This window comes from Aptenodytes patagonicus, chromosome 2, assembly GCF_965638725.1.
Source record: "Aptenodytes patagonicus chromosome 2, bAptPat1.pri.cur, whole genome shotgun sequence".
Taxonomy (NCBI): Eukaryota; Metazoa; Chordata; class Aves; order Sphenisciformes; family Spheniscidae; genus Aptenodytes; species Aptenodytes patagonicus.
The window spans coordinates 97,769,244-97,790,036 of record NC_134950.1 but is presented as its reverse complement, the minus strand read 5'-3'; the positions used below and the strand labels follow the sequence as shown (position 1 = coordinate 97,790,036).

The 20,793-nt window shown below is 46.3% G+C and overlaps 1 protein-coding gene across 1 annotated transcript in view; it reads right to left on the bottom strand.

Moving 5' to 3' along the window:
* Positions 1–2,244: 2,244 nt before the first annotated feature.
* Positions 2,245–20,793, bottom strand: part of BMP6 (bone morphogenetic protein 6) — a 92,657-nt gene continuing 74,108 nt past the window's right edge. The window contains exons 3-7 of the mRNA XM_076332261.1: positions 14,678–14,826; positions 13,227–13,424; positions 5,266–5,342; positions 2,842–2,952; positions 2,245–2,754 (exon numbers count right to left, since the gene is read on the bottom strand). Coding sequence (XP_076188376.1) covers positions 2,605–2,754; positions 2,842–2,952; positions 5,266–5,342; positions 13,227–13,424; positions 14,678–14,826 — 685 coding nt within the window. The 3' untranslated portion in view covers positions 2,245–2,604. The remainder of the gene's footprint in view (positions 2,755–2,841; positions 2,953–5,265; positions 5,343–13,226; positions 13,425–14,677; positions 14,827–20,793) is intronic.

The window sequence follows — 20,793 nt, the reverse complement described above, 5'->3', positions numbered from 1 at the left end:
GAAGGAAAACTAACAAGTAGTTACTGTGCAAATTGAGAATATTTTCAGCATTGGTAGTATTACTGCATTTCTGCGTTCCCGCAATGAAGTGTAAATGGTTTCCTTTGAGACTAAAATACATTAAGAAAACCAACTTAAGGGCATCAGTAGAATATTTTTGTCTTCAGGTTAGATTTGGTTAAAAAGTAATCCTTACAAACTGCCTACCGTTACTAGAAAGGTAAAAGCTACAGCTGTGTTGAGTCACTTTTGCCTCTACAACTGTACTTAAACCCTATCTGTCGTAATATAGCCGCTGGTTAAGAAATGGAAAGTCACGGGAGGTTGAAAACACACACACCTTTGGATGATACCAGGCCACCATGAGCTGGTTGTTTCCTGTTAATCCTCTCAGCATGGGAGGTCTAGCCATAATGAAAGTGATGGTACCGTAACATGTGCCTGAACATTACTGATGCCATAGTGTACATGTGTCAGGTGGATTTTGGTAGGCTGCTTCTGTCCAGCTCTAGAGGAGTAACAATGCTCTACTTATATAGAGCCACAGTGAATAGGCGCTATTATAACGGCTCCGTTGTTAATATTAAATGATAGGTTGGACTTCAGAGCTGATGACGTGTTTCCTACCCTCACCTGAATTCAGACTTTGTGCTGACCTGCTCCTTACTCAGAGTACTTAGAGAACAACAAGTAGTACAATGTTTAATTTTTTTTTTTCCATTCAGCTGTTCTACAGTAATGTAAAATACTTCCCCACTCTTCCTGAGCCTTAACCTTTTTCCAAGCTGTAAATGTTGGTAAGTTTGAATGCTAGGATCATGCACTCTGTGGTGCCTTGGATTATAATATGGATCTATTCTTTGGTGCATAAGATGTTCTGTGTTAGACATGATTGAAAGCCAAAGAATTTACACTGCAGAGACTGTCACGATACAAAGACAACAGCAAACCAAGGACTGAATTCTGCCATCTCGTGTGCACAGAAACTCATGGAATGAGGATGGCTCCAGGCTAATTTGACTAATCTGTCAAGATGCTGATTTTTTTGTCCATCATATGGAGTAGGTTGGGTTTGTTTGTTTGTTTGTTTTTTAAAAAAAAAGGCAGAACAGCAATGAACTTTTAAATCAGTGAATTTCTCCTGGTACTTCACTTCACTGTCTGTCCAGAACTTTTGATTCTGTTCAATCTAATAAATGTGTAAGGGTGAAAAAGCCACAGTGAAAGCTAAGTGTTGTACTGGCAGATGTATTAGATCAACGTATATACTTCTGCCTTAAAGGAAGCCTTTATTATCATGTTTTTAACAACTTTCTAGTGAAGCACAATCTCATGAGTTTCTTGTATAAAATCAAAGTGGTACAATTGTTTACACTGAGATTTTTCTAAATAAAAACTTTTTAAAAAAGCAGTCTTTCTATAAATGATACAGCACAATGAATATACAGTGACAAGTGCAATAAATTATAGCTTGTATTTACAAGAAGCCTTTTAAATGCAAGAATTAGAGGTAAGTGCATTTAATACAAGTTTAATATTGATCAAAACAACTTGCTATTAGCTTCTGCTAGACAAACCGTGGCTACACTGTGAATGTATCCTTTATGCCAGTTAGTTAGTTGCGTGAGTTGGAGGGGAAAGGTTGGCCAAAGACTTGCATATGTTGTTGACATCTGTCTTCCTGTAAATAAATTGTCCAGCTAGAGAATGAATGGCCCCGAACTTTTACGTCTGAATTACAGCTGTAGGAGCATCCCGCCTTCCTTCCCGGGCAAGTGGTAGCAGACGAGACAACTCCACGTGGGGAGTGGAAGGAAGTTGCATAAGAACAAGTGTGTAAAGTTCTGTTGCTCAATCAAATAGTGAACTGGAAAGACCAGCCAGGGTCTGAGTTCACGCTAGTGTTTCTAACACAGGCTGTAGCCAAGCCATCTCATGCTTGCAGCATCAGACTTACTTAAACTGTGCTTGGAGAATAAGAGAACCGAAACATTTGCTTTGGCACAATTTAAGATGCTTACTGTCATGACAGATTTCAGGAGGAGACTAACAGTCTAGGTGTAGTAACTGGTCCTTCTAGACAAAAGGCAATTCCTAACCTTAGGAAATTTTTATTATCTTACACAAGATGTATAAGTCTGAAGTGCTAACACCACTTTCTTTACTCTAAGTTTCCCTGTCTCTCCCCTTATCTCCCCCCCCCCCCAAAAAAAAAACCAAACCCTCACTCATTTTGGGTGTTGGGTGCCCATCTGGTCAAACTGCAGCACACATCCAAGCAACGGCTAAGGCCAAGCTGCTATGTGAGATTAAGACCGTCCCAGCAAAATAAAGCGTGTGTGGGCATACTGCTGCTTTGCGCGGCCCGGCTCTGCAGAGCTGAGCAGCCACGGCAGCATAGGGTCAGTCTGTAAGAAGTCCAGCGGTTTGCTCACGCCCCAGCGTGTGGTCCCCACACCCCTTCCTCCCACAAGGCACATACATGGTGGTGTAAAAGGTGGTTCATCAATTATTTTTTTCTCCAAGGTCAGGTAGTTCATGAAAGCATGGAAGGTAGTATGGAAGTTCATCGTAGAATCCCAGAGTCCATCTGAAGACTGTTTGTCAGTGACATCCACAAGCTCTTACTACCATATTCCTGTATTTCTTCAAGATTACGTTAGAATTATCATCGAAGTAAAGAACAGATATGGCATTTAGTTTGGTAGGTGCACAGCATGGTTTGGGAACGTAATCAGGATTCATAAGATGAACCTGTTGCCAAAAAGAAAACAACTGAGATAATGGTAACTCGTTTACAAAGTCACCTATTGCTTTGGCATGGAGCTTCTGGAGACTTACCAGGGTTTGTACGATGGCATGATTGGTTGCGTTCATATGGGCATTGAGTGGGAATGAGCACTCCCCATCACAGTAGTTGGCTGCATAGCCCTTTGGAGCGATTATCCAGTCCTTTTTAGGAAACAAACAGAACGTGATTCAAATTAAAAAGTTGCTAACTTGTATAGACAACTGCATGCAATTAAAAGCAGCTGAAAATTTTCCACTAACTTTTTTCTTGAGGGTGAAAATGTGTTTTCACTGGAACTGTTAGGGTTGGTTTGTTTTTTTTTTTTGTGAGCCATGACTTTTCCATGGACACACTGATTTTAATGTCCAAAGAATGGTGCGCGTCTATGCACAGCTTAACTGCCATGAACTAAAAGAGTTTTATTCCTAAAACTCTTGCTGGGTTGCCTTGTGGGGATTGTGGTTTGGATGCCTTTATGTTCCAACGTTTCCTGCAGGTTAGGCCCTCTGGCTGAACTACCTTTCCTAGGTTGAATCACAGCCTCGGCTGGTGTCGCCTCCCAGAGAAAATCATGTACGTGCACGCATGCGTGTGCACACACACACAATTCAACCAGGGAGCTCCAGAACGGGAATATAAAACACTGGTGTGGTGCCTCACACACTCTACCTTACATTGAGTGGGAATGAGCACTCCCCATCACGCTCTTATACAGAGATGTCAGTCTGCTAAGGCCACTGTGGGAGGTTTTAGCTGCGTAACAGCTTTTCCACCTCTGCCAGACCCCTGAAGGAGGGGCAGGACAGCCAGCCTGAGCTGCACGTGCAAGCAGGTGGCCCTGGTGGCAATCTGAGTGCCACGCTATGGAAGAAGGCGACTCTTCACCAAAGGGCTGATAAAAAAAATTACAGCTTCTCTGCTGCTGACAGAAAAGAGCCAAAGGTAAATTAAAAGCATCACCAATTAGCAGGAGACGTTTCTCCTCCCCCGGTGTCAGGCTCTGCAGGTCACCCTGCAGGAGGATGTACTGGTACGCTTCACATGCACATAATTCTTAGACAATTTCCCCTTTACCTGACAACAATTACCTGGGTTAGCTTGAATTTTTCTCCAGCAGGTCTGAGCAGCCAGAGGCTGTTGCTGCAGCTTTGCTAACCAAGTTTGCTGTTTGATTGCTAACATGAGGATACCTGGGCATAGCAAAACCACCCCTTCATTCTACTGTACTAGCTCACCCATAATTTGCTCTGCTTTTCATAAGACAGTCACTCTCCTGCTGCAGAAGCCAGTACAGACTGTGTAATTAAATTTGTGGTTTAATGCGGTATAAGAATAAGGGAAGCACTCTACTGCTAAAAAAAATTGATGCTAAAAAAATTGATGGATGTTCTGAAGGAGATACCAGTGCCCAACAACTGCAGGGGGCTGCTGCGCTGCCTGCATCATCTCCCTACATCAAGTAGGATCTGGATTCCAGCTCCTGCAAAGAGCCCTGCTGGTCTGTGGCCTGCCTTTGGCAGCATCTTACCTTTCTGCTCAAGCCTGCAACTGGAAAGGTGAAGGCAGTGCCCTCGAGACCGTGAACTTCACAACTGGAATACGCTTCCTGCCTGGAAGCAGGGCAAGCGAGCTAAGGAGGAGGTGGAAAGACTGTGCACAAGTAAAAAGAAAAGCCACTAACAAGTAACGGGGAATGGAGTCAGCACGCAGCCATAGCTGTGGCTAGCAGGATGGAGTTGACATAAGCTACAAAAAAATGCTGCTGTCCGATTAGCTAGGAAGAGGACTTTCATGTGTAGGGTATTACAGAAGCAGCGGGGGCAGCCCTGGCATCCTGAATTATAATCTGGTAAAAACATTAGCTGATGGAAATGGGACCTACCTCACAAAAGTGCTGAATGAAAGGATAAAAAAAATTTAAAAAATTTTAAAAAAGAGAAGATGAGGGCATTCTTTGAAACGTGATGTTTGATGACACTATGGCCTGACCCTAAATAACTTTAAACAACCCTCTGGCCTCACGGTGTCGCAGCTAAACCCAGTCTCTAGTCCACCTACCGCAGCCAGTGCTAATTGCGGAGCAGGGGTGGAGGATTTCAACACAATGGCCAAGGTTACAATTAGGCTGATCACTAGAAAAAACCTGATTTTGTTAAAATCACTGCTTAACATCAGATTTCTTTCCTTATCATTAGAGGTACACAGTATATGAGCCCTTGCCTGTACCGTGACTCCCATGAGTGACAGAGAATGACTGTATACTTGAATCTCATAAAGTATCAAGCTTCCTCTGGATCTTATCAAATGTCACAACTATCAATATTTATTTGCCCTTCCCTGTGACTGGTTTTAGTGGGGAGGCACAAGGGACATTTTAAAGCATAATGGCAGCCTCGAGTGGAATTACCGTGACACTGTTTAGATAACATTTCATAACAAAATGTCTAGTTTACCCAGAGAGAAACATCACACACCTGCCATCCCAAGTCTTGGAAGCTAACGTAAAGCTCATGCTTTCTGCACGCTGTTTTTAAGTCACTGCTGTTGTAATCTGTTAAAAGAAAAAGAACAAAACAGGAATTTAGAAAGTAAAACAGGCAGAGCATCGCTGGAGGGCACAGCTGGCCGGATGTGTGCACACTGCAGGCTCAGCAGCGAGAAACGGCGAGCTCCCTCAGCAGCCAAAAGGATAAGGGTGTTAAGGGACATCCAAACCTTTTAAGATGCCTATGGGAATGGAGGCACCCAAGTAACAGTGGCTTGGTTATAATTCCTTCAGCTGCCTTTAATAACTTGACAAGCAGCGCTTGTAAAACACCTCCAGTAAGATGACTTCTTAAAAATAAATCTACCCCGTCAGCCCGGCACAGGCTACTTCCCTGCTCAAACTCGCCCCGCTTCCTTGGCCGCGGTTTCCAACATGTGCCACCCTAGGTGGTAAGCTCAAAACACACACACTTATTGAGAGAATTACAACCCCGGGAAGGTTAATCATCGCTTTCTGCCCCTGTACTGGTTAGCAGAAGTCCTTAAACAGCTAAGATGTCCCATAGGCAGTGAAGCCATGTCCCCGTCCCTCTCTGTGCCTTACCCCCAGCCTGCCTCGAACATCACACACGGCTCCACACACCACCTCTGCTCTTGGACCTTTACAAGCCATGCTCTGAAAAACAAGCTTCTCCTTCCCATAACCTGCTTATCGGCAGATAACACAGGATTTTACACACTGTCAACATTAACGTGCTCCTTAGTGCCAATACTGGATGGAAGAGTGAGGGCGCAGGGTGCAAAGCCCTGACCAGAGACCTTCCCCCTTGCCATGGCGCAACGTAGGAGGATGTTTCGACCATGCAGAAGCTGCTCCCGATGGCCCTATAAAATGCAGCTTTTGACAGCGAGTGGAATTTCCCATTTATATTTGGAAAGAGGCGGCTCCGCACGCGAACACCTGGAACCGCAGCGAGCGGAGGAGCTGAGCCGTGACAGAGGGGCCTTTCACCCCTGGGTGGCTGCACAAATCCAGCCTTGATGGGTGGTGGCTGATTTCATCACGCCTTGGACGGCTGCCGGACCTCAGTGCAGCAGCCATAGAAACCACCTTCGCAGCGGGGCAGCTTGGCCACCGGCTACGGCTGCCGAACCAGCGCTTCGTGCCCGATGGGAAGCACGAGAGGAAGAGATGGCAGCAAATTCAGCTGAGCAGCGTGGGAGCCCAGGTCCCCCTCCATGCAGTGACATGTGTGCACTCATCCCAGAGCTGGACCCAGACTGGCCGTGTTTTCCTCCGGTGCCTTACCCACAGGGGCCTGGCCTCTCCTCTCCTCTCCTCCGCCTCCTTTGCAAGTAAAGGCGCTTCCGTCAGCAGGCAGATGCCACACGCTGATGCGCCTGCCTCCCGCTGCCCCAGGCCTTTTGGCTAACCAGCCCCGCGGCGCCCCTAACGCGGCTTGAAAGGGCACCCTCCCAGCATAGCTTTCCCCAAATGCGGCAGCTGGGATAGAAAAATATTTTTAGTGACTTTCCTTGGCTCTGAATAAGCCTTTCTTTTTCTTCCCTCCACTCCCCCCCCCCAAAGTTTGGGAACTACAAATGCAAATATTTATTCAAAAGAAAAACTATAATACTAAAAGCACATCCAACTGACATTAAGGGCAGCACAGCATTACAGCTGGGCACAGTTAACACTGAGGTCTGAAAAAACCCTACACCTCAAACCTAGCCTCCAAACCACCAAAGATTAGAGAGTTGTTTTTAGAAGCAGTTTGGGTTTTAAACTTTAAGGATTGCATTTCAGACTTTCAATAGCTTCGCTTCAATCATGGATTTAATCAGGTGAGCAAGGCTGGTTAACAGCCTGCTGCAGCATAAACATTCGCTCTTTCAGGAGCACTCAGTAGCAAGGACGGAGGCGAGTCTCTCTATTCAAGCTTTCCATTTTCAAACCAGACATACCCAGTAGAAACCAGGGTGTGGTGGTTTTTTTCAGATGAAGCTTTTCAGTCCCTGGCTCAGCCCAGGAGCAAGTTTCTAGCATGCGATGTTTCTAAATGATCTGGTCATAACAAGGGAAAAAAATGAGCGGAAGATACTTCTAGTGGTCAACGGCTTTCACTTAAGTACCTGAAAACACAACTTCATTGTTCTTCAATGGGAAACATGTTTGCTTAGGGGAAAACCATCTGTATTTGACAGGGAGTTACAGTGGAGTTGATCTATTCACAACCGAGTGGGCAGAACTACTCTACGTTCCAAATCCAGCTACAACTTACCCAAATCAGCTATGGGAAAGGGGAGAAGGCAAGGGAGGCAGAGAAAACAGGAGTGGGAAGAAAGGCTGTGAGCAATCACAAGTTTAAGAAAACAAAGGAAAAAAAAAGCTGCTTAACAAGCTACACGAAGCAGAACATGTTATGAACGTGTCCTCTCTCACACTGCCTGAAATTGGTCCCCCAAAATGCGCCCCGGTTCACTGGTTGGCAATTGAGCCACCCAATTCACACTCTGCATCAAGCACCGGCTACTCTCCGTCCAAGGTAGACGCAGACAGCTCTACCTCCTCACTTGCCCAAACTCAGCCTTCGCTTTCTTAAATGTCAACGTATTAAACATCCCCTCGCCCAGGATTTGCACTCTCCCCTGTTAACCCTCACCCCAAGCTCCCCTGCCCTCTCTTCTTGTTACATGTCTACTTTACGGAATCTACTTTAGCCCAACTTTAGGGGTGTTACAAACCTTTAATCAACCCGTAGCGGTGGCTTTCTGAATCAGGGAAAAAAATGCAGCAATACAAATGCACATAATAACGATCCATTCCCTACGGTTTGGGGCTCAGCATATGCCCTAGAGCCATGTACATCCAATTATGGGCCTGAAAAAAGAGGAATCCACACAGTAAAGGGTTTTTGGCGGTGAGCTAAAGCTCGCTGAGCTACTGAAGTTGGTCTTCACGGCACATTTTCTCCAAAGCCTGGAAAGCAGTATCAGCTACCCCAGTTGAGCGTGCTCAACTGTTTTAACCCAAATTGCTGTTTGAGGTGGTTTGCAGTGCAAGACCCAGCTTCCAAGAGGCAACAGGGTACGTGTCCCTCCCCGGCAGCTCTGCAGCAGGGAGCCGGGAAGGCTGGGAGGAGGCAGCCTGCAGCACGGGGGACGCTGCAAACAACCGCCGCGGGGCCGTCTTACGCTGCCACAACACAATTAGCAAGGATTGCTTGCCAGAGACCTTCAAAATCTCTGTGAGCTTAGGGAGCCACTTTGGGAGCTCCTATAGGCTCATTGTGGGTTTAGCAAAGTCATCTCTTTTTTTCCCCTGAATGTACCAATTCAGAAACACTAGCTTGGCATTTACAAGGCCCTGCATTTAATCACACTGCAAACTATTTTGTGTATAACAGATTTTTAAAAAACCCAAACCCCTATTTCTGCACTTAAAAATAACTTTTAGGGCACTGCAGTTAAAACAGCACAGTTAAGACGGCTTGTCTCTGTGGCTTGTTTGCACTGAACGTTGTCTACCTTCACCAGAACCCAAGTCTGACTTTCTGCAAGCACAGATGTTTCTCTTAAGGCTGGACACTGGCATTTGTGTTGCTGAAAGGGGAGAAAGAATAGCCTGACCCTAATGGTCTTCCTCCTACAGATACTTATGCACCCACCTTAAATTTCCTATAACCTCTCCCACGTTAAGTGCTGGCAAAGAATATATAAATATTTACTGAGGTCGATCCATCTGAAAACACCCTTGCTGCTCCCAAGGTGCCAGCTTACCAAATTCCACATGATAATTAATTGCTTCTGTGGTCCAAAATAACTTTGACAGAGGTCTCCAAGGCCAGCCCCTTCTTCTTGGTGTTTGACTTTGGTGATTTGTCCGGATAAAGCTGGTGTAAACTGATCACGCAGTTAATAACAGCCCACTTCACATGAAAGTGATCTGCTTGGATGGGAAGAAGGGGAGATGTCGGGCCAACGTGGACCCGCAGGTGAAGGCACATACAGAAATGCCGGACACGCCGCTCCAGTCTGCATCCGAGCGCTCTACTACAGGGAAGATTGGCTGCGAGATAACGATGTTTATTAACAAGACCCTTGCCACTGTGAAAGCATTTGGCCTTATTTGCCTCCAGTGTTTGTGCGTGCTGCCCTTTGCGGTATTTAGTTCCTGCACATGTGGGGAAATCTGCCTGGTGTCGTGCATGTCTGCTGGAAGGAAAGGCCACTTGGAGGGCCCCTCCATTTCTCATGGAGCACCTCACACCAGTCCCGGAGGCCCTGGGGTGGCTAAAGAGAAGGACCTGAAAAGGGGTGTTGCATGAGTTTCACTCAGAACAGCAAGTGCAGCCCAAAGTCAGACGTTTAAACGTGACTCTCTCCGTAAGGAGGGGCTGATGGGAAGGGATGTGCCTGAAGGCTGACTTGCAGAAGAGGAGGGTTATCGCCACTGGGCAAGGAGACAGCCCCGCAGGGAAACCAGCATTCAGGCAACTCACAGAGGAGCTGGCCGTACGGCAGCAAAGCTCTTATGCTCGAGGGTCACCATCTGTTACGTTGAAAAGAACCCCATCTCTTCAGGTTAACTAGAGGGTCAGCCCAGAGCCTGAGAGCACGAGCTAAACCCACAGCAAGGCACGGCTGAGCGAGGGCCTCCAGATCTCGCAGGCTACAGCAGAGAAACACCTGCACGCTCCTCCCACCCACCTCGTTCCTCATGTCCTGGGCCAGAGATGGCATATGATTTTCTGCCTCAACAGATGAAAATACTTCCTTTTCTTCCTGTTCATCCTCCTTCTGCGGAAGAACAGAGCTTGGCTCCAGGAATGCATTGACGCAGGACTCTATGTCAAAGCAGTTTATAACCATGGGGGTTACTCAGTTCTGCTTTATATAAGCCAGTCATAATTACGTGTTTATAATACAGGGAAAATCAGCATTCTTGGTGAAAAAATACAGACCATTGAGATTCTTATGCCACAGCCATAACCTTAGCATCTGAGCACTTGGTACTGACTGCAGGACAACAACTGCACATCAAAGGGAGCACAGCGGGGTCCCAATCCTGCACATAGCAGCGTGCCTTCACGTAACCCCACGGCTCACCAGATCCAGTACCAGCCCAGGAGCACACTTCACGCGCTCCAAACTGCAGGACTTGAAATGCTTTCCATATTTAGATAGTAAATGGGACTTTTTCAAACATACTGCCCCAATCCAACCCACAGCATCTTTTGGGAAAGGGGTTCATTTTTGGACTGAAGAAAGAAAACCCTGTGTATTCACTAACATAGAGGAAGGAAGGTTCAATCTACAAAAAACCATCAACAGCAGCCAGCTGCCTTGCTTTCCAGGAGAGAAACTGCCCTCAAGCTCTGATAGGCAGCAGCAATCCTGGCTTGGGGAAGACCACAGACCAAAAATCTGACAAGACGTAAGATACAGCAAGAGAGGAAGATGCGCAGGCAGGGAGATGCACAGAAGGGGACCGCAGCACCCCAGTTCTGCACCCACTTTGGATCCAGATGCATCAGGGCACCCTCAGAAGAACAAGGCAGCCTTCAGGGTAACCCCAAGGCTCGCGTCCTGCTTCATCCTGGGGCGAACGCTTCCCCAGCCCTGTCATGCATCATCAGGGCACAGATGTAGGAACCCACACAACTGAAAAAGAAAAAAATCCATGTGATCTCTTTAACACTAAAAATGTGTATCGGTCATCGGTGTCTCTTGGGCTGTTAAATCAACCACTTCTTAAGGAGAACAGAGTCTAAGAGTGTCACACTTAGAAAGGAAAATAAGCTGATGCAGTCTCTCTTTTCCAAACACAGAAACCAACCAAACATACATCTTAACTTTAAATTCCCCTCTGTTCCCCCGCCTTAAATCCACAGAGGCTCAACTATACCTTGTTGACTGCTGAACTGCCAAATTCCAGGTTTTAAATTAAAGCTGGCTTTGAGCTAGAAGAGCTCAAAAAAGCCCTTGAGACCACAGAATGACCAGCTATTTTTTCCCTTTTTGTCATTTTATAATTTTACGACCTGGTGTGTGGTGTAGTCAAGAAAGCAGCAATGTAAAAATGGCCCTTTTTGCCCAATATATCTGCTCCCTCTGGAGCTTTGAGTCACATCGCCTGATTTAATAGTAGTGAAAATTTGTTTTTAGCACTGCAAAGCTTGCAGAGCTAGGGAGAGAAAGTTGGAGCCTATCCTGACTCCGCTACCAGTGCCACAAGACAGCAACGCAGCAAGTAACCTTCCCAAAGCGCTGTGAATGCATTAAAAAAGTGGCTCTCATGATGAAGGGAGTGCAGCAGCTGAGCCCACCTGAGTGGGAGAATTGCACGCTGCCTGCGTAATGGCTGGGCTTCTTGTTTGTAATGCCCAGATGAATAAACTACCTATGCCCTTGGCAAGCCCATCACATGGGAAAGTAACCCAGCGAGCAGCCGTGATGCCCGCCTTTAAAACTGCAGCTTGGAAACCCCAAGGAAAACCAGGAGCAAAGCGGGTCTCAGCAATTGGGACCGACAGACGGCTCCACCTGCGGGGCTGGCAGAGGGCTCTCACGCCAGATTAGATGATAACTCCTCTGGCGATGCCACGCTGGCACTGGCTGGCCTCCCTTGGGGAGGTCAGACTGCAGGACCGAGTCACTCCTCCTGCCCTTAAAATCCGTGAAGCGACATTTCACACCCAACTGAGTCCAGCACTTGCACGGCATGGCATGGGAACCCACAGCCACGCTGTGGCATGTACCATGAGGACACACAACAGCCGCTAGTGGCCAACTGCTGCTGGCACGCACTGGCCCAAAGGGCAAGTCCATCACCATGCTGGGCTGGAGCAATAGGGCTGCATCGGCACATGGCCATGCCCAAAGCCTGGCCGCCAGCCCTGGAGGGGCTCCCACCCTGGCTCTGCCTCCCTGCAGGCTCCCAGCGCCATGGCCAGCACGGGGCCACCTCAGGTGCAGCGTGGCTCACCCACAACCCGAGCATGCAAGACAGCCTACAGATTCACACCGGCTAGGTTTCGGCAATGCTGACTCATCTCCCCATTCTGTGTCTGGACATAGACTAAAAAATACAGCCACCTCTCTTCCTTGGGGTATAGTTGTTTCTAGACATGGAAAAAGCAGGGATCTTACTGGAAATGAAGGGGGCAGCATAAGCAAATTAATCAAGTAACTTGGAATCAGCTGAAATGTTTGAGAGGAAAGAAGGTACTCTGTGAATGAAGGACTTGTAGTACTGTGATGCAGGGCAGAGTGGCTGGAAAACAGACAAGACTTAGAAGACAGGACACTCTCAATTTTTGTCAAAATTTCAGAATTATCCTATTGTCCCACCAGCCCGCAACAGTACTCACAAGGCTGCTGTACAACACCTGCAACATGCAACCTTTCCACAGCAAACAGGCAAGCCTCTTTGCGTGCCTGGAAATACACTTCACCGTGTATACACTGCTGTTCTCACAAGGGGGAGGGGGGGAAAAAAAAAAAGGATCTCGTGCTGTTCTACCAGGGTTTTTTCCAAAGAAAACCAAAAGAGGACTCTGCTGGAAATGCAGATGTGCAATACCATAAATCTCAGTGTACGCAGAGATGGAATCTTTTAAATATTGCATTTCATGTGGCGTAATTCTAGGTAAATACTGTGTAGCAAGCAACCTACAAACACAAAATTCAGAGTTAAAATGCCTCACCCCCCTGAATTCGATGGCTGCAACTTCACACAGGGGTCTGAACTCCACCCTGGATTCAAGAGGACTCCTGTAAGTCTCATTATGTGAGACTCCCTCTCCGATCCCCTTGCAGGTGCAACCTGTTCCCCCAAGGAAGAGCATCCCACCTCACATCCCCCTTCTTGCTTTTGCACTCCAAAGCAAATAGAAACATTACAAGTTGCCCCAGCTTCCAGTCAAAATGGGTGCTGCATGATTACCTGTGACACTAGACACCCTGGAAACATCCTGAGCCTGAGTGGAGCGGTTGCGACTCTGTTGCCTGCGCCTGCTCGTCGCTGACCTAGTGGTCCGAACATGAACTTCGCTCACTTTGAAGAAGGCCACCATGAAAGGCTGTTTGTCGTAAGGGCCATCTCGGCCTATAAGGCCCGCTTCTCTAGGATTTACGCTGAAACCTTGAAATCAAACAGAAAAGTGAGTGTTAGAGAAACGGTGCTGTTGGATTGCTCCTTCCAGAATCACGGCATCCCCATAAGCAGTGTTTCCTTTCTTCTTGCTCACACTCTCCTTCTTTTATCACTAAACACGCCCCTCCTGCCACCATGACCTACGGACATTTTTAAGACAGCACTCCATCCATCCTGGACAAGAGGCTCCATTGCAGCACCTGGCTCTTTGGTACCTCTATGGCATTTCTAGTCTGGTTTAGGCATTGAAGAGGTATACAGATAGATATATAAAACACAAAGCCCAGATGTGTCATGAAATTAGTTCTGCTGCCTGTGAAACACAAGAAGCAGAGATGGGATTAGGCGATCTTTGGGGAAAGCAGAGGGCAAAGAGATGGGATGCTTTTGTCAGGAGCACGGGGACGGGCTCTCAGCCCATTTGGGGAGGGGGAAGCTGGCACTAACATTTCCTCAGGGAGAACAACGGACAGCCCCTCTGGTCTCACTTGACCCCACAGGTGTACCAAACCCCAGCATGAAGCAATAGGAAGAAAACATAAGGTTGGAGACTGGTTCCTATAGAGGGAAAGATGTCACTGTCATCTTTTTGGTCACCTTCTGCTCATCTGGATCCTCTCCTTCCCTACCACTTATCTTCCAACACTCAATTTCATGCTCTTTTGCAGTCTCTTCTCTCCTTTTCCACTTTTCAAAGTTTCTGCGGGCTGTGAAATGCTATGATTGCAGCCGCCCTTGGAAGGAGCAGCCCCACACAGCGACTGCATCGCTTCTCCAGTGCAGGGCTCCCACCTTAGGTTTGATGAGATCCAAGCAGCGACAGCAGCCACAGCAGTCAGCAGGGCTGCCATAAGCCCACGTGGAGAGGTGTATACCCATATACCTGCCCTCTGCTCCTCCTCTCACCCCTAAACCTCAACCCACCTGGGATCCCAGCTCCATGCCCCCTTCCACCTCCGGAACTGGGACCCTACCCCAGCCCGCCTCCACCACCTCATCCTGGTACTGTTCAGAGACACCTGACCTCACTCATGGGGAAAGACATGTCTGTCACGGGACAGCCAAGAAGCTGACAGCCCTCAATCTGTGCCCTCAGATGCTTTGCTCAAGGTGTTGGCAACAGCTGCCTACAAAGGCAGGGTGCTCACTCCCCACATCACAACTGGACTCTGTTAGCACCACTTCTAGACAGCATCCAAGAGGCTCGTGAGGTTACTCGCATTAACTGGCCCGTAACCTACCGTCCTGGGTCACCACGCTCAGCTGCAGTCCCATGTTGTGCTGAGGGTTCATCACCCACATGTTACTGGTGGCAGTGACGTCAAACTCCAGCCAGCCCTCCTCCGAGGCCCACACCGCCCGTGTGTCCAGCAGAAACAGGTCAGAGGCCCTGCAGAGGAGAAGTGTAATGACGAGATTGTGATGCCTGGGATTTTCTCCCCCGGCTTTCACTGTTACAGAAACAAGAAAACCTGAAACAAGTAAAAGTTATGTTAATAGCTAGAAAAAAAACCAATCCCCAAAATCTGCCTGTTTTTATCCAGAGTTTTGCCATGAGATGCATGTACTTCTGCTGCACATGAAATTCAGGATTACAAAGGTTTTTCACTGTTTTCAAGGCTGGAGGAAAGCAATCCTAGTCCTTAGGTCTGGGTGTTTCTCCACCTGCAAGGGATTCGTAAGCCACTCTTCTTCCTGAAGAGTGTAACGCTAGCTCTGGCAGGACAGTGGTCAAACTACCAGCATTTCCAGGCATTCAATGGCTTTTGTCAAAGGGGTTTCGTGGTTTCAGCCCACCTTCCACAACACAGATCTACCACAATTGAAAAAAAACCAACAAAACCACACCCCAAAATAAAATCGTTTAACAGGCCAAGCATCAAACAGTGAAGGAAAATGAACCTCTAAAGGCCTCTAAAGACATTTTTCTGAGGCTTATCAACAGGGATTAGAGTGCCTTGTTCCAAGGCTGTTGGTACTCAGTCTCCTTCATGGGCTTCAGCTTCAAATGCTATCAAGTCTATTCCTTTTTTACAGCATCAAATGCCCACCAAAATTCAGTTCAATGAAATCAGCTGGAGAAGCACCCAGAGAAATCTCATGTACATTTTCTCACTGTATTATAGGCATAACTTCCCTGTGCAAGAGAGCTACAATTCCTATCCTTAACCTGTGGCTATCATCACAAAATGGATACCAGGTGTCACTCCCATTTTCATCTCTTTCCCCCCTGGATTTTTTTTTTTTTTCTCCTAACAATAACTTAATGGAAATGAGGAAACAGGGCACCTGTCCCTTCCACCCATCAAAGGTTAACTTCAGAAAAAAACATTTTGATTGAGTTACATTTTATTTTTGGCCAACTGCTATGTCATACTGCCCAGCAGCTTGGTTTTCATGAGATCACACATGGAAAAATAAGCACTTAAGTATATTAGGGCTCCTAGTGCAGCTATTTTTACAGCGTGGAGGCTTTCCTCCACCTCGCTGGTAGCCACACGCTCTGTGGTTGACTCAGCAGCCTTTCCCACAGGAGTCTTTGCCGCTGCTCCTCCAATGCGAAGAGGGTTCAGGAACAACTCTGACCTTCACCTCCAACAGCAGCAAATGGCTGGGACTGGCCAGCTGCTACATGTTTTGGAAACCTTAAGGTTGAAAGATTTGGGCTTTCCCAGGCAGGGTATATAAACTGAAGTGTTGCTTAAAGGAGACCACAAACAGCAGCTGCAGCTGAGACCACTCTTTCCCTCTCCAGGTTTAAGAAAGGAATGAACTGCTAGATCATTCCCACCTCTGAATATGACTTACACATTGGTCCTCTCCAATGCTTGAAATGGACTATATCTGAAAAGGGGTTTCCTACCACCTGTTCCGACCTTCCCCCTCACACCAATTGCTTTTTGATCTCCTGTCCCACCTCCCCTCTTCTAAGTGCCATACTCTCCCCGGCACTCGCCCGCTCCAGACAGTGTCCCACTGGAGCCTCCAGACTAGAGTAACTTTGGCGTTACATCCCCCCAAACCAAACATGTCTGGCTGCAGAGCCACTGGGAACTCTGTAAGAGCAAACCCTCAACCAAATGGGGTTAGTCAGGTCTACAAAAACATGAAGAGGAGGCTCAGAGCTTATATTCCCATTGCCTTGCACTTTGGGAAGACACTCAGACATCAGAGAGCTGTAAAGCCTGAAAGGACCATATGGCATCCTCTAGCCCATTCCCCTGAACTCCGGGCAGGATCAACTACATCCACGTCACTCCTGAGAGATGTTTGCCTGACCTGATCTTATAGATTTTCAGCCTCAGGAACTCCACCATCTTTCCAGGAAATTGAATGGGTTTCACTTGAAGCACTTTTTTTTTTTTTTTTACCTTTCCCCATAATACCTAACTTAAATGCCACAACAATCTCCCCTTCTTATTAAAACACCACCTTCAGTATTTCCTTGCAAGCCATGTTTTATAGACTTTGACTATTCCCATTGCTTTTTATAGACCCAACTGAGATCAAGGTCTCACTGATGCTGAGTACAGTGGAAGGATAATCTTGATGCGTCTCGCAGACTATGCCTCTACTCATACATCTCAGAATATGATTTTGGCTTCTTCACAAAACTCACACTGTTAACTCATGTTCACCTTGTGATCCACTATAATCCTTGGATTCATGCTGCTGAACCGCAAAGGACCCAGTCACTTCCTATGGTGTATTTACATCACTGATTTTTCATGTCCAAATGCAATTCTTTCTACCAAATCACACTTTTTTTTTCCCCAGATTGAACTTCCATCATTATTAGATTACTTAAAATACGGACTTGCCTTCCAGTGGGTCTCCTCCGTCTTAGTCTCCTCCGCAAATGTAATAAGCAAACTGCCTGACCAAGATACAATTCTACTAAATGAGAATGCTCCACTTTATCCCATTATGTCACACTCACTTCGGAAAGATTTAAATTCCTTTGTAAAATGCAGAAAAATGGACAACTGGGCTTTCCAATCCAGTTAACTCTTTGCAAAAAGTTTCATACAGGACTGATTTTCAACCAGCTCTGCTATTCAACTGACTTTTGCATTGTCCGACTGGATGAAGACAACACTAAAGGTTCACTCCACAGGTATTGTAGGTCATAGTAGTAATGCTAGCAGGTAACACATCCTAATACGTCCTGCTTAAGCCTGTTTTCAATTAATGTTTGTCACCCAAACCTCACCAGGCTGCACAAAATTGCATATCATTTCTTACTAGTTCTGGTTTTGGCATGAAGGTTTTAAAAAAAAATTCAGTCACCTATTTCCAAAGACGGGGGGGGGGGGGAGAATTTACTCACATAAAAAAGAATCCCAACTATTTAACTGAGAGACTTTTCCCCCTTGGTAAACCAAATACATGAGGGGAATCTGCTCTTCCCTACAGCCACATGTCTGAGAAGAAATGTCCTTGCTACTCCTGCAAAAAAGCCATACGATGTCTGATCTTGGAATGGAGACTGGGAGATCTCGCAGGCTGGCCCCAGGTGGAAGGGAAAGAATATCTAATTAGATGGGGAAGGGTGAAGGATTTGCTGCAGTCGTAGGGGACACATAGACATGCAAGGACTAGATGGAGAGACCCTGGATAAAAGGAAAAAGTCTGCAGAGAAAAGGGAGTAGAAAGTACCCATGGCCACCACACCTCTGTTAATCAGGCCCATTATTCCCGACTCAGCATTCCTCTGCTTCTAGAAGTAGTTGGGAAACTACTGGCATCTTCCTGGACCGATGGCTCACAGAGGGCTACAACCTGCTACTGCTGCCATTTGCGGCAACACAGCTGCCAACAAACACGGTGACAGACGTCAGTGATGTGAATCTCACACTTCCAGTTTTGCCCCAATGTTCACAGGGAAACTTAGCCGCACAACTGGATTTCCCCCCCCCCCCCAAGTTCTGCTTTCTGAAGACCATGGAAAACACATTTATTCCATCCCTCTCCCACTAGGGCTGCAAAAGAAAGACTGGAAGCATGAGAGCTAAAGCTGCTGCATAGCCTTATTACCATTCCTGATGCTGGACTGTTGGCTGACTTTGGCAGGGGCCATTTTTGCCATCGGTGTTTGCTTAGCAGGTCCACACTCTATGGCCCTACCTGTTGCAAAAGTTGGAGCACACACAGCAGATGAGCAGGGAATTCCTGCAAGCCAAAGGGCGGTGCTGGAGAAAGGAAAAAAAAACATCTGAAAGGGGCAACTAAACCTAGCAGAGACAGTTGACCCTCACCGGTATATGCATCAGCTTCTCATCTGCACAATGAGAACAATGCTACTAGCTTTGCCTCATAGCCATGTTAAAAAAAGAAACAGTTTAGGAAGCAGTCAGATACCATGCTGAAGAGTGCTGCACACAAGTAGATGCAAGCCCATAGTCAAAGCAAAATCTGAAGAGGGGACGAGAAGGTGAGAAGCGGATCATATACCAAGGAAGTCGCATGAAACAAAGTATTGAATTTCTAGTCATTAAGTGATGACATTGATCCTGTGCAGTGAGGCGGGCAGTGGCCTTCCAAGAGAAAGCACGCAACCATGTACGTGGTCACATTAACGGAAGGATATCTGAAAACTTCAGCATTTGGGAATAACAGAGGCAAGACAGGACCTGAGGGAAACAGGAAGGGAGCATGAGGAACGGGAAAAACTAGAAAAAGAAAGGCTGGAAGAAATGTATGAGCCAGCATCGTTGAGCAGAGAGGGAGTATTTGCTCTCAGCACAGGCCGAAGAAAGCAGTCAGTCCAGAGGTTTCATGCCCAAGCAACCCCACATGTCGAGGACATCACAGGACCTCTGGCACCTGCAGAGCAGGACTTTCAAATTGAGTGTACAGAAGAGAAATTTCATCACCAAAACAGGCAGTTTCTTAACATCCTCTCTGCCTAAACCTGCCTCTGGGTTTTCATACAGCTACTGTCACCTCATTGTCACTACGATGCCCAACAGTCTCATCTTTATTTTCAGTGCGATTAACTACCTGGATGAGTTCAGTTAATGATTTCCATAATAAGGCTGCTGCAGGCATAATATATATTAACCTTAGATTATTAAAGGGAAGCCAGTGAATGGGAGAAATTGAGGCAATGAGCTGAAACAACTTTCCTGAGACAAGAGAGGACATTAAATGGGAAGATGCAAGTTAGAGATTCCTAACTCGAAACAGGAGCTCTTTGTTCTGGATCAGGGCCCTAAAGTACGGTCTCAAGTCCCAAGAAATAAATGGGAGTGTTTCCATGGCCTTCAGAAGACTCTGGAGGAGGATGGAGAAGCAAAGGTCAACAGAGCAATCACAAATGGCTGCAATAAACAGAAAGAAGTACACAGTTTACCAGAGAAATATGGTCTGTGTAATTCAGAAGGCAGGATTTAGCTCCAGTGTCCTCAGAGAGCGAGCTGATTTGTCAGATATAAATATCAAATATAGCTACTATTCTTAACGCTGGCATCCCAACCATGTACTCAGGGCATTTATAGGAGAAACAGCTTGCATTTAATTTCAGTGCTTCTCCCCCTTGTAAGATAAATATTTTGTTAACTGAAACCTCTGTGTAAACCTTTCAACAAAATGTCTCTGGGTGTTAATTCTCTTTAATTGAACACTAATTAGATTAGAATTTAGTCAAATTAGTAACCAGGTCAAGTGGTTAATCTTAGTTACTACTTAGTGAAATGTTCACATTAAAATAATTTCTCTGTTCTGGGTACACATTACAACATGGAACTTTGCTACAGGAAAAACACCAAAGCTATAAAAAGCTAAATTTAAAGAAGCATCTGTTGAACTAGGTTTTTTACTTTCCCACCCTCCCTAGCCTTCTTTCCCAGACCAGGCAGAAGTTTTACCAGGGACACAGTGAGAACAAACAGAAATCTCACCTTCAAAATGACCAAGTTAAAGGTCTCTTATTTTAATTACAGATCTTGGAACAACATTTTTGGCCCAACTTCAAAGCTCGCAATTACCCAGGTGTTTAAAGGATTGTTACGCATCAACAGCCATTTACCAAGCATTAATTACTAGAAGTCTCTAAAACTTTCCTCAGCTGAACCTTTTTGTTTACTTTTCTTCAAAGACAAGTTGACATAATAGTCTAGACTGCCTAGCAGCAGCTTCTCCAAACGGAATTTTGCACAGAAGTGTGTGGGATTTACATTTTAATTAACACACTTTCTAAATACTCTTCTCTTCTGCGTACCTCAGGATCTGAGTCTTTAGTTCGCACTGACATCAACCTTCTGTAAAAATTATCCTGCATATAGCAAACTAGCAAGATTATTTGCTCTTACCCACTAACGATGGACTAATAACTGCACTCACAACTGACTCAGTC